This window comes from Hibiscus syriacus, unplaced genomic scaffold, assembly GCF_006381635.1.
Source record: "Hibiscus syriacus cultivar Baekdansim isolate YM2019G1 unplaced genomic scaffold, ASM638163v2 tig00116984_pilon, whole genome shotgun sequence".
NCBI lineage: Eukaryota > Viridiplantae > Streptophyta > Magnoliopsida > Malvales > Malvaceae > Hibiscus > Hibiscus syriacus.
In genome coordinates, this window is record NW_024063507.1 from 1,078,455 (window position 1) to 1,092,009 (window position 13,555).

Sequence of the window (13,555 nt, forward strand, 5' to 3'; positions counted from 1 at the left end):
TTAAAATTATAATTGTGGAATTTATTAATAATATTATACTATATTTAAATGTTTGAGTGATTTTATATAATCGGTTAATCAAATATTAATTTAATTAAAAATTATTAATTTGTTTTTATTTAATAATAATTTATCTAATGTTTTGTACTAATCGAGTGAATTCAATAATAAATGAATTATTGTTCTTCCTTGATGTCCGGGGTTCAAGCATCAAGAATATCAATAGTGTGAACATTTAATGTCAAATAATTGAGAATTATTTTAAATAAATATTACCTTATTCTTATCCTAGATTAATAAAAAAATTATCTAATGTTTTTATCTCACAAAATACACTGATTGTTGATAATGCACTTCACTTGTAACATTGGAATGATAATACTCTATATTGGTTGGTTAAATAAAAACACAATTAAGGTACAGTGCACATCACATCAGGAAATATAACTAAAAGAATAAAGTTAAAAGCCTAGCCCTTCGAGGTTTGGTTATCTGCACTAACGAGGAATCACACGAGAATAACATCCACGTCACTGAGGCTCCATTCCGCCACTTCATCTTTATCACTAACGAAGATCTCAGTGCCATATCAATAGATGTCCATATTCTTTTAGCTGGAGGGGTATCCGGATCCTGAAATTGAAAAATACCAAAACGACCCATCAACCCAAACCCGACCCGGGAAAAAGTAACAAGTAAACAAATGCAAACCTGATAGAAGTAAAGCCTACTGGCCAGGCCACCGGTGTCGAGCACCCAAGTTCTCGGATCCCCGACCCAACCATGACCCTTTTCAGTCGGGTACCCGTATTGACCCCATATAGGGTGAGGCAGCAGCTGAACAATCTCCTGTGCTTGTGGATTGCTGTACGGATCGCAGAGACTAACAGGCTGCTCCAAGTGTTGAGCATTCCCGGGAGCACAGTAGTAGTGGTAAGCTCCGTAAGGGAAATGGACGGTGTCGTTTCGGTAAATCTTTCTGTCGTCGTGAGTTATATGGTACGGTGGACAGTTCCCCAGTGCGGTTGGGCTGCACAAGACTGACGTATCGGGGTTTATGATCATCTCACTGTATCGTGTAACATCTGTGAGCACATCCCCATCACAGTGATCCCCACTGTTCTTCCAGCAGCTGCCTATGTCAAGAAGGTAAAATTGGCTCTTTGGTCCTCCTCCTTTTTTGACTTCCAATCTGAACTTTACTTTAAAATCAGATTCCGGGAGCTGAAAGTGAAAACCAAATGGTCAGTGTTTAAAAACCCAGATTACAATGATGGTTTTCAAAGAGTTTCCATTTTACAACTTATAGAATTGAGCATGCCTCTTGTTTCATAATGGTACCCACCGGAGAATCCTTTGGTTGCATCAGCTCGAAGGTAAAGCATCAGCCATGGATACCTGGATGTGGTCTTGAGCTTATGGTGAAAGACCCAACTTCCAGAACCAAGCTTTTTCTCCCAAATTACTTCATAAAAGGACAGATTATTAAGGCTAAAATTCTCAATATCATAAGTCCCATTGAACCATCCCCTCATTGTACCATCGGGTAACAGTTGTGTAGGTTGATGGTTCAAAGTGGGTTGATTCATGCAGCCTTTGCCGTAGCAGGGGAACCTCTTTGTGGTAAAAGGAGGGATGGATTTCTTTCCATTTTCAGGACAGAGACCGGTTGTTGTGTCGAAGTTGCCATTTTTCAACATGACCATCCAAAATTGTCATGGGTTTGAAGTTTCCGAAACTTTACACAAAGAACCCAAATAGAGCTCCTTTTGAGCTGCGTAAAGATCCGGGTTGTACATTACATCTGCAGTCATTCCTTTGAAGGTTTTGCCTATTCCAAGCCTGTTATCAGCCTCGGATACCTTGTGTATCAGTGTTGAATCTGACACCCACAATCAGAACACAATGTGAACAGACATTAACAAAAAGGGTTTTACTTTTACAGTTTTACTTACTTGAAACATCAAAACAATCAGCAGCTCTGGGACTCCCCATGAGAGGGGCTTCAACTGCAACCTCATTGCAGAAGTTCCAAGCTTCAAACGCCACTCTCAAGCCATCTCTTCTCATCCCCGGATCGCCCACCGCCGACATTTCCTTTTCAGCCGATCCCCACGGAAGCAAATTTGCCCACACAAACACCAGAATCAAATGCCTCTTCATCGCCTCTTCTTCTCTCTGCTTTCCCCCTCCTTTTTCACTGTTTTTTATCAGGTGTTAAAGACTTGAAGCCATCTTTGACTACAGCTCCATGATATTTGGTTCTTGTTCTTTTCATGTATGAAGTGGAAGTTGCCTATTGGTTTGGTTTTTCGAAAGTAGTTGGATTCATTTTTTGACTTGCAAGTAAAATCCATGTCAATTTACCTTGAAAAGATGTGGCATGCCATGTGTAAATAGGTAAGTTGATCGGTCCCATCGCTTTAGTTACCAACAATGGCTTCTTTCATTCCTAATCAAAACACCTACCAGCCTCGAATCTCTTGTTGGATTGCGTGACAGATTGCTTCAATTTAGTTCGAATCTATCAATGAAAGAGTTTGTCCCCAAAACGATGTCTCCATCACTTTAGTTACAATAACTGTTTCTTTCATTCCTAACCCAAAGGTCATTCGACATCATGGTGAATTAGGTTTCAATGGGGATTGCGACATGAACTTTATTTAGTGATTCAGATTTCTTTTATATAATTTGTTTAATAAAAATTAAAATTAAGAAAAATATGGATCTCCAATCTTGTATATGCTTCTCACAATCTTACTATTATATTTCCACCTATCATCTATGATTTTGTTTGTCAAAAATTTTACAAGTAGATTTGTATGTTGATTTAAGCTTAAGAAACTTAACCTGTAGTAACCTATCATGGTTCAATCTGTTAGCGATATTACAATATAATCTAAATTACAGATTATTAAAAAAAACCACAGTATAAAGGATTTAACTACAAAATTGAATCGAATTATATACATAACTAAAATTTGCATAGAAACAGAACTTGTTACCGTTGTATCGGGCGCTATCAAATTGATGTTGTGTTTTGTTGAGACGTATGAATAATCTCCTTAAGATATATTCATCTTCTCTTCTGTACTTAATAATATTAGACGACTATCTTTTGGGATAAACAAAAAGCATTATTGCTTCCGTAACACAACTTTATTTAACAATCAAACTCAACTTTGCCTTCTTCTATCACTATAAAAATATGTTTAGAATTGGTGTATTTTTTTGTGTATTTTGAAATTGGTTCCTCGACCCTTTTTTATAAAGGAAGGAGATTTAATAAAGTTAATGAAATTTGGAAAGAGATTTACTCATAGCAATTAATTTTTAAATGTTGAAATTTAATTTTCCAAAATAAATATCGTATGCTTTAATAACAATTGAGATTATATTAAGAATATTAATGAAAATTAATTTCAGAAGATACCGTATGCAAAAAAGTATTCTTTGAGAAAAATAAATTAAATGAGCTAAGATTTCAGTAGGGTTACACAAGCCTAATCGGTTCGGACATTTCACCATATACACGTTATGTAGGTGTCCTTAGATTGGAATAGATTCGCACTAATTTGTATCCTCTATATACTCGCACGAGACATAATCTTTTCTTTAACATTCAAAAACCACTACATTTTGTAAAAAAAAAAATGTGTGATATAATATTATACTCACATATGTTACACCTCATACGATAAATCTAATTTTTATCTCTGTCCTCGCTTCATTACTCCCGAAAATTTGTATCTATTTTTGTCTGATTGAGTGTGAAGTAGGATAGGCCCATGAAACCCGACCCATTAGCCTGTTACTTCCTACACAATGAACGGACGATAGTGAGAGATTAAAACCATGGGTATTTGGGCAAAGGTCTCAACTGCCCAGATACCTAACGAATGAAATGAAATTCTTGCGTAGCTTTCAAATTCCCAAACACCGTGAACAGTTTTTTTATTGTCATCTTGGTTTTTAAAGTTTTTCTAATTCGTATTAATTTGCATAGCACATTTGATTGTAGTATGTGAATTTTTCAACGTTCGTCTACACAAGAATTTAGATTCAAAACCTATTTAAATCATAAGTCCAATCAATCTGTGTTTCCGTTTATCTCCGTGAACAGCTAATAGGAGCATGCTTTATACAAAGTCTAAAGGTGGGGATGTGTTGGGAAACACAACGATTGTATCCTTTGGAAATTTGGCGTACAGCACATAATTTAGTAATTTACTTCTCGGATATCATTCATTCAACTGCATGTTTGTTTCTCCTCCACTCGTAATAGCAGATGATTTTCACGTACATGCTTTGTCATTGGATATTGGATTTGAATATTGTTAGGCCTGCTCTAAACACTCATCGTTGTCAAATGCAGCGATGCAAATGAACAACACGTGATGTTTGTTCGTTTAAATTTTTAATATTATGTTTAAATTTTATTTTTTTTAACGTTTGCGAATATATTCGTTTAATGTTTGACAATCAACACTCTTTTTATCCTTTTATTTGCAAGCTAAAGAAACATGGTGAAATTACACACTAGTCCTTGAACTTCTTTAGTTGTATAATTTGAACTCCATAATTTACCTTGTGTTTCAATTTAGTTTATATAATAATAGATATTTAAAATAAATAAAAAAGGAAAAAGGAGAATATGATAAATGAGTTGATAACTAAGCGCATAAACAAGCTTGATCGTGAACATAAACGAAGCGAACATATTTCTGTTCATGTCCTTTAGTTTGTTAAATGAATATAAAAAACTTGGTTCATGATCATGATTGTTTATTTAACTCAATAAATGAACGTTATACGAACAATTCATCTAACACTCTGTTCATTTATACCCCTATCCAAATGTGAATATATATATATATATATATATATATATATATATATTTCTTAGTCTACTCCAATCAATATAAATTTCAAATATTGTTTAAGCTTATATATATATATATATATATATATATATATATATATATATATATATATATATATATATATATATATATATATATGATAATTTTTATATATTTTGAGATGGTCTAATCATAATTTTCCAAAATTTCTGGTTCCCCTGTTTCTTTTGTTGATTATCACGGATTACCATCTGTAGGACTTTGAAATTTCACTACATTATATAATTAAATAAAAGGGATAATTTACCCGTGAAACCTTTCAAATCAAATTAGTTTAGGCTCAAAGTTCAAACAAGTTGGTTTGAATTTCGTTAAGCAGAAATCGTGGAAGTATATTTTATTAACGATTATAATATTAATTATTAAATGTTATATCGGAACGAGATATTAGATATTCTAAATACGATTAAAAATTTAAATATCGATGTTAATAATAATATTCAATTTAGATTAGTGATCAATAAATCACATATTAACGATTACCTTGGCCTTATGGATATGAGTTTGAATCCACTAAAAAGAGAAATTAAAGGAAGGCGTCTAGAATTGCATCACGTGAATATAGTATTGAATATTGCGGGAAAAGTTGGGCAATCAAGGAAGGGAGACTAAAGAAAAGTCAAGACACGAAAAATTGACACTTTACGGTCCAATTCAACGAATAATCCCAAGGTCTTATTTGTTTTGAATGGTTGATATATTTTATTATTTAAGACATTATTTGTAAAAATATATATTTACGATTGATCTTAGAATGATGGTAAATGTTAAGTTTATTTTTAAATTTTTAAAATATTTAACATATTTATCAAATATTTTTAAAAGAAATTAATATAAACTATAACATTTTTTTTAAAATACAAATTTAATATTATCTTCGACCTGAAATATTAAAGACTATATTTAAGTGTAATAATATCAATCAATAAGACAATATAGTCTTTTTTTCTTTGGTGAATAAGGACAAAATTAAACTATAAAAAAAATCAAATTCATCTTCCTATAAACAATAACAATTGAATTTCATTAATAGAAATGCATAAATCAAAATTACAACGTATTTAAAGAAAAAATTAGAGAAAATAGTCACAAAAAACTTATATATAAAATTAAAATATTAAATCTAAAAATGCGAAGATAATGAAACCTTCTAAACATTAAAATAATCCAGTAATCTTCATAAAATTCATCGTCACTGTCGAACGAGACGTTTTACGATTTGATAAAGGAATAGTGAGCGAACCAAACAATTTGTCAGACTGTTTCGCTACACAATTTTGATTATACCGGCAAACAATCATTTAAAAAAGAGGAGATCTGGCAATACGTGACCACTGACAAACCAATCAACAAACAAATGTTGTGAGGATCTTTGTGGAAGCACTAACACGACCGTAGAAGTATGCAAAAAACTTACCGAAAATTATAAGGAACGTGAAGTGTGTCACAATGACATAGATTCTTATTTAAAAGTGGAAAAACCCAAGAAAAAAACAAAGACACAATATAAAAAATAACAATAAAATAATAATTATCGACGGTAGGTAATCAATATTATAATTGGTGTTGCTGGAGGCTAAGCAAAAGAAAAAAATGGCACAAGAATATTAAGAGAAAAAATTAGGTTAGAGAAGAGAGAGAATTTAAATCGTACTTGTATATGATTTTTTATATATGACAATATAATCTTTTAACCTAGTTTTCATAATAAAATATATATAATTATCCTCATAGTTAAAGCTAAAATGATACTACAGTGAATGTATTAAATAATTATATAGTGGGAGATTATACTTCAAATAATAAATAAAAAAAAGTGGGAGCTTTCGTCATGGCTAGGTATCTTGACGAACTACCCTAAGAGATATGGAAATTTTCACGTGCGGTAGTTTTAATATATAATTTAAAAAAATATTATCGATTTTGTTATTATTTAAATAATAAAATCGATAAAAAAATATTAAAAACATTATTATTTATATCGATATTATTATTATTGGACATTTTACCGAATTTGGTAAAGTACTACCGGTTTTGTTATTTTTTCTATCGATTTTTTTATTATTGAGAACTTTTATCAGAAATGTTAAAAAAATTGACGTTTTAGATAAAAATAATAATATTTTAAATAATTTTTTTACTGATTTTATTATTTAAATAATAATAAACCGATAACACTTTATTTTAACCTTATATTAAGGTGACACAGTATATAACTTTTGTGAGAGACAGAGTTCTTCATGTGTTACACCTTACTTTTGCTCACTGGATTAATATTATTAATTTGGTTTAATGATATTGTTGATCCTCAAACTTTTTGAAAAAAATATTTTACCCCTTAATTATTTTTCCCATTTTATTTTTTTAAACATGTAGTTTTTATTAAATTAAAGCAATTGAAGGGGGAAATTGTTTCAAATGGACAAAACAGAGAGGTTAAAGGGTTAATATCCGAGGCCGTAATTTTCCGGTATACAGTGTATGCCATAAAAAATGAACATGGTTGTTTCATATATTCCAAGAAAATAGCTACGTACGTATGAACACAATATATATAATATTATTGCTTGGGGAGAGGGAATAGAATAACTGAGATATTGTTTTCAGATTTGAAAAACTCGGAAAGAACAATTTGACTCTGTTTTCTGGGTTGCCAAACAGGGTTTATAAATGGCAAAAACACCGAGACTTTTTACAAGGCAAGCAAGATACTTGCTGTTCAAGAAACAGCTCTAACTTAAAGAGGCCACCCCGGCAACAAAGTTGGAGAAATAAGTGGATAGAGTCACTGACTTGTGTTTCATCTCAACTACCCTTTTGAAAATTTGGTAGGTATATGCTTCTCAATGACTCTTTTTTTCCATCAATCTGTTCTTTTATATATATATATATATATATATATACTTCTGTCTTTCGTGTGATTTCTGGGTATTTGGGATTTGCTCAAATGATGGTGAAGAACTTCAGCTTCTGCAAAATTTATGTTTTTTTCCAGGGATTTAAACAATGATCTTCATGGTGTATATGCCTTGTTTTCTAGGACCTTGTAAAAAATTATTCCTTTTTTTAATCCAGATGTTGATGTTGGAACAATGATCTTGATGTTTGTTGAGATCACACGGTCCCTAATTCTATTTAGTTGCTTACAGAATCAGAAATCTGCTTAAACAATTACTTTCCAAGTTGATTCCAGTTCCTTGGACAATCTTTTCGTAGCATTCAACGTTGTGTTTTTTTTTTCTGGTTTCACATACGGTTGGTTTGACCAACTTGGATTTATTGCTGCAGTCTGCAGTATAAATTCTAAAGTTGTTGAGGGAACAGCAACAATGGCGGATGAGAATGGCTTGAATGGTGATACCAACTTGCATGAGGCCAGCACATCTAAAAGCCAGGAAGAACCGGAGAAAGGAGAAAATCAAGACTCCGAAAGCAGCAGCAAAGGAGATGAGAAGACCAACTCTGTTCCGCTTTACAAACTGTTTGCATTCGCCGATTCGAAGGATACGGTTTTAATGATCGTCGGCACGATCGGTGCCATCGGGAACGGTTTATGTATGCCCTTAATGACAATCTTGTTCGGAGATCTTATCGATGCTTTCGGACAAAACCAGAGCGACGATAGAGTGGTTGAAGTGGTCTCCAAGGTAGGGTTATAACTTATCAACAACCTGTATGCATGAAGGCAGAAATAACTAGATTTTTGTTACAAAATCTCAGGTTGCTTTGAGATTCGTCTACCTGGCGGCCGGGGCCGGGGTGGCGGCGTTTCTCCGTAAGTAAACCTCTCATTTTAAGTACTTTATTTCTCATTTTAACCGGAGACTGACGAAGATTGGTTTTGTTATTATCTCAGAGGTGAGTTGCTGGATGGTCACAGGTGAGCGACAAGCTGCAAGAATAAGAGGTTTGTACTTGAAAACCATATTAAGACAAGATGTTGCTTTCTTCGACGTCGAAACCAGCACGGGAGAGGTAGTTGGACGAATGTCCGGTGACACGGTGCTCATACAGGATGCCATGGGCGAGAAGGTACGTACCAAATCAACTAAAAATCCGATGGAAATCGTCATATAGATGAAATCATAGAAATACTAACTTATTTCTTTTGCAGGTCGGGAAGTTTATACAGTTGGTGTCGACATTTTTCGGAGGTTTCGTTATAGCATTTATCCGAGGATGGCTTCTTACCCTTGTCATGATGTCTGCAATCCCTCTCCTTGTGATTTCTGGTGGAACAATGGCTATGATAATATCTAAGATGGCATCTCGTGGACAATCCGCTTATGCTAAAGCTGCCACCGTTGTCGAACAGACAATTGGTTCGATTAGAACTGTATGTTCTACGTAAAACATAGTTGTTTTCGCTGTCGTCGTTGTTTTCTTTACGTTAAAATATATGACCGATAATATAATCTGATTCCAGGTTGCATCATTTACTGGTGAGAAGCAAGCCATAAGCGATTACAACAAATTTCTTGTTACTGCTTACAAATCAGGCGTTAATGAGGGCATGGCTGCTGGACTTGGTCTCGGCGTAGTCATGATGATCATATTCTGCAGTTATGCTTTGGCCGTATGGTTTGGTGGGAGGATGATTTTAGAGAGAGGGTACTCCGGTGGTCAAGTAATTAATGTGATTATGGCTGTATTGACCGGATCCATGTAAGTTAAAATTTGAGTTTTTCGACTTATTCACACGATGCATTCTTCACAGTTCACTGACTGAATTCGTGGTGGTTATGGATGTTTTAGGTCCCTAGGACAGGCATCACCATGCATGAGTGCATTCGCAGCCGGTCAAGTTGCAGCGTTTAAGATGTTCGAGACTATCAAAAGGAAGCCGGAGATCGACCCGTACGACACGAGGGGGAAAGTATTGGAGGACATTCGCGGGGATATCGAGCTGAGGGATGTGTATTTCAGTTACCCTGCAAGACTAGACGAGCAAATTTTCAGTGGATTCTCTCTTTCGATTTCGAGTGGCACAACAGTTGCTTTGGTTGGACAGAGTGGAAGTGGGAAATCAACCGTAATTAGTCTTATAGAGAGGTTTTATGATCCACTAGCTGGTGAAGTCCTTATTGATGGCATCAATCTCAAAGAGTTTCAACTTAGATGGATCAGAGGAAAGATTGGTCTTGTTAGCCAAGAACCGGTGTTATTTACATCAAGCATTAGGGACAATATCGCATACGGGAAGGAAGACGCAACCATCGAAGAGATACGAGCCGCTGCTGAACTTGCAAATGCTTCTAAGTTCATTGACAAGCTACCTCAGGTTCGAATCTTGTGTCCGAAAAGCATGATTAATTATCTTTTTGCATCACAAATTCGATAAAAAAAGATATGAAAGCTTGGAACATCATATTTAGGGGCTAGATACCATGGTTGGAGAGCATGGAACTCAGCTTTCTGGTGGACAAAAGCAAAGAGTGGCAATAGCAAGAGCAATTCTAAAGGACCCCCGGATTTTGCTTTTAGATGAAGCTACAAGCGCGTTAGATGCCGAATCGGAAAGAGTGGTGCAAGAGGCGTTGGACCGAATAATGGGCAATAGAACTACGGTCGTCGTCGCTCATCGTTTGAGTACGGTGAGAAATGCAGATACGATTGCTGTCATTCATCGAGGAAAGATGATTGAAAAAGGTTGATTAAAAGTATCGTTAGTAGTGCTTTATTCTTTTGTGCATTTGCCTAAGCACACCATCATATACTTTCTTATTGTTGACGATACTTTGCGTATGGATCAGGGACACATTCAGAATTACTCAATGATCCCGAGGGAGCGTACTCTCAGCTTATTCGACTACAAGAAATAAACAAAGGGATGGAAAAGGTAGCGGATGTATCGGACATTACTCCGGAATCGTTTAGACAATCAAGCCTGAAAAGATCGATGAAGCGGTCGATCAGTAGGGGATCATCTATGGGAAATAGTGGACGTCATTCTTTCTCTGTATCCTTTGGTTTGCCTACTGGAATGAATGCCATTGATTCAGCAATGGTAGATACCGAAGACCACCATTCCGAACGACCATTGAAGCAGCCTCCAGAGGTTTCCATCCGTCGACTCGCTTACCTCAACAAGCCAGAGCTTCCTGTGATCGTACTCGGAACTATAGCCGCTGCAGCCAATGGTACCATACTTCCAACATTTGGTATCCTAATTTCTCGTGTTATCAATACGTTCTTTAAACCGCCCGATGAATTGAGAGATGATTCGAGATTCTGGTCACTGATATTTATGACCCTTGGCCTGGCATCATTATTGACAAGTCCAGCACGAACATACTTCTTTTCCATCGCCGGATGTAAACTGATACAACGAATCAGATCAATGTGTTTTGAGAAAGTGGTCCGAATGGAAGTTGGCTGGTTTGATGAACCAGATAATTCAAGTGGTTCAGTTGGTGCGAGGCTATCAGCCGATGCAGCCACAATACGCGGCCTGGTTGGAGATGCACTAGCTCAGATGGTCTCAAACCTTGCATCAGCCATTGCTGGTTTGGTCATTGCTTTCGCCGCAAGTTGGCAGTTGGCATTTATAATCGTTGGACTAGTCCCTCTGATAGGGGTTAATGGATATGTTCAAGTAAGATTCAGGAGGGGGTTCAGTGCAGATGCAAAGGTATGCTCGAAACTTATGACTTCGATATAGTAAAAAACAGTACTTGTTTTTAAATATATAATTCATTTAAGTGTTATATAAATGGTTGCAGATGATGTATGAGGAAGCAAGCCAAGTCGCTAACGATGCAGTCGGGAGCATACGAACAGTGGCTTCATTTTGTGCAGAGGAAAAAGTGATGCAGCTCTATAGAAAGAAATGTGAGGGTCCATTGCGAACAGGGATAAGGCAAGGTTTGATTAGTGGAGCAGGATTTGGAATTTCATTCTTCTTGCTGTTTAATGTGTATGCAACCAGTTTCTATGCCGGATCTCAGCTTGTCGAGCACGGCGATGCGACATTCAGTGATGTTTTTCAGGTGAGTCCAATTTGAAGACCGGCTTTTCGCTATATGTCTATACGATACTGAGACCGATATCGATTCCTCAGGTTTTCTTCGCTTTGACAATGGCAACTGTTGGAATCTCTCAATCAAGCTCCCTAGCTCCTGATACTAGCAAAGCCAAGTCAGCTGCTGCGTCCATATTCGCAATTATCGACCGCGAGTCTAAGATAGATCCAAGCGACGAATCCGGGACAACACTAGAAAACGTTAAGGGAGATATCGAGCTTTGTCACGTCAGTTTCAAGTATCCATTAAGGCCGGACATTCAAATTTTCCGAGACTTGAGTTTGTCCATCCATGCTGGCAAGGTAACAACATTACCATTTCAAACTCATTTATCAGCAAAAGACTAAATCACATGTAGTACTACTAATGTGTCAACCTTTTTCTTTCAGACTGTTGCCTTGGTTGGAGAAAGTGGGAGTGGCAAATCCACAGTAATTTCATTATTGCAACGATTTTACGATCCCGATTCGGGACGTATTACTCTCGACGGAGTCGAAATCAAAACTCTCCAATTGAAGTGGTTGAGGCAACAGATGGGGCTAGTGAGCCAAGAACCCGTTCTGTTCAATGACACAATCCGTGCCAACATTGCATACGGAAAAGGAGGAAATGCAACCGAAGCAGAGATTTTAGCTGCATCAGAGTTGGCCAATGCTCACAAGTTCATCAGCTCATTACAACAGGTTAGACATCACATATAAAAATTCGGGTTTAATTCAGTTCGTTCATACAGTCATTTTTAATTGAACAGTATTTCATTCAGGGATATGATACCGTCGTAGGTGAGCGAGGGGTTCAATTGTCAGGAGGACAAAAGCAAAGGGTTGCCATTGCACGAGCCATAGTCAAAAGTCCAAAGATACTACTGTTAGACGAGGCGACGAGTGCATTGGATGCCGAATCAGAGAGGATGGTTCAAGATGCACTCGATAGAGTTATGGTGAACCGCACGACGGTGGTGGTGGCACATAGGCTGTCGACGATAAAGAATGCCAATATTATTGCGGTGGTTAAAAACGGTGTCATCGTCGAGAAAGGGAAACACGACACTATTATAAACATCAAAGACGGTTTCTATGCTTCTTTGGTTGCACTTCACATGAGTGCTTCCACTGCTTAACTTTGTTTTGGTTTTGACGTAATTATAAATTTTAAGAAAAAAGGACAATTGTTTTATTTCATAGGTTGTATTTTACAATAAATTTATATAAGAAAATATGGATTTAATATTCATATTTAAGCTTCAATCCAACAGAACAACACGATCTTTCTGTTGTCGGGTTAAACGTCATGGATGATTATGACAAATGAAATCCATGTTCCTTTGTTTAATAGCAAGACAGGACTGTTATATACTAATCTTTAACGTAATAAATAATAGCATCTTCTAGAAAGGGAATAACTTGGAATTAAATGATAGATGTTGATAGTATTAAGAAATAAAATATTGATTAATTAATAATATAAATGATTAAAATATAACTTTTAAAAGCTGAATTATTATAATCATAAAATTTGAAATGAAAGTGATGATTTGTGTAATTTATCTAAAAGAAAAGGTTTAATTATAAAATAGTTATCCAAACTATAACGCTTTTTACGAATAAGTTC

At 35.5% G+C, this 13,555-nt stretch overlaps 1 protein-coding gene and 1 pseudogene across 1 annotated transcript; one reads left to right on the forward strand and one right to left on the reverse strand.

Moving 5' to 3' along the window:
- Positions 1 to 373: 373 nt before the first annotated feature.
- Positions 374 to 2,221, reverse strand: LOC120193063 (annotated as a pseudogene).
- Positions 2,222 to 7,673: 5,452 nt separating this feature from the next.
- Positions 7,674 to 13,126, forward strand: LOC120193080 (ABC transporter B family member 4-like). Its single transcript, XM_039195697.1, has 13 exons — positions 7,674 to 7,750; positions 8,211 to 8,569; positions 8,643 to 8,697; positions 8,779 to 8,954; positions 9,037 to 9,258; positions 9,349 to 9,587; positions 9,678 to 10,203; positions 10,298 to 10,571; positions 10,676 to 11,553; positions 11,645 to 11,911; positions 11,983 to 12,246; positions 12,334 to 12,627; positions 12,708 to 13,126. The coding sequence occupies exons 2-13, from the start codon at positions 8,252 to 8,254 to the stop codon at positions 13,062 to 13,064; spliced, it is 3,870 nt and encodes a 1,289-aa protein (XP_039051628.1). The 5' UTR covers positions 7,674 to 7,750; positions 8,211 to 8,251; the 3' UTR covers positions 13,065 to 13,126.
- The last annotated feature ends 429 nt before the right edge of the window (positions 13,127 to 13,555 follow it).

What these genes read in the sequence shown, in the direction of transcription:
- LOC120193080 (XM_039195697.1), top strand. Translation starts at nt 8,252, where the DNA reads ATGGCGGATGAGAATGGCTTGAATGGTGATACCAACTTGCATGAGGCC. An exon ending in CAATTGGTTCGATTAGAACT is followed by an intron (nt 9,259 to 9,348) that starts GTATGTTCTACG and finishes ATCTGATTCCAG; the next exon opens with GTTGCATCATTTACTGGTGA. An exon ending in TCATTGACAAGCTACCTCAG is followed by an intron (nt 10,204 to 10,297) that starts GTTCGAATCTTG and finishes CATCATATTTAG; the next exon opens with GGGCTAGATACCATGGTTGG.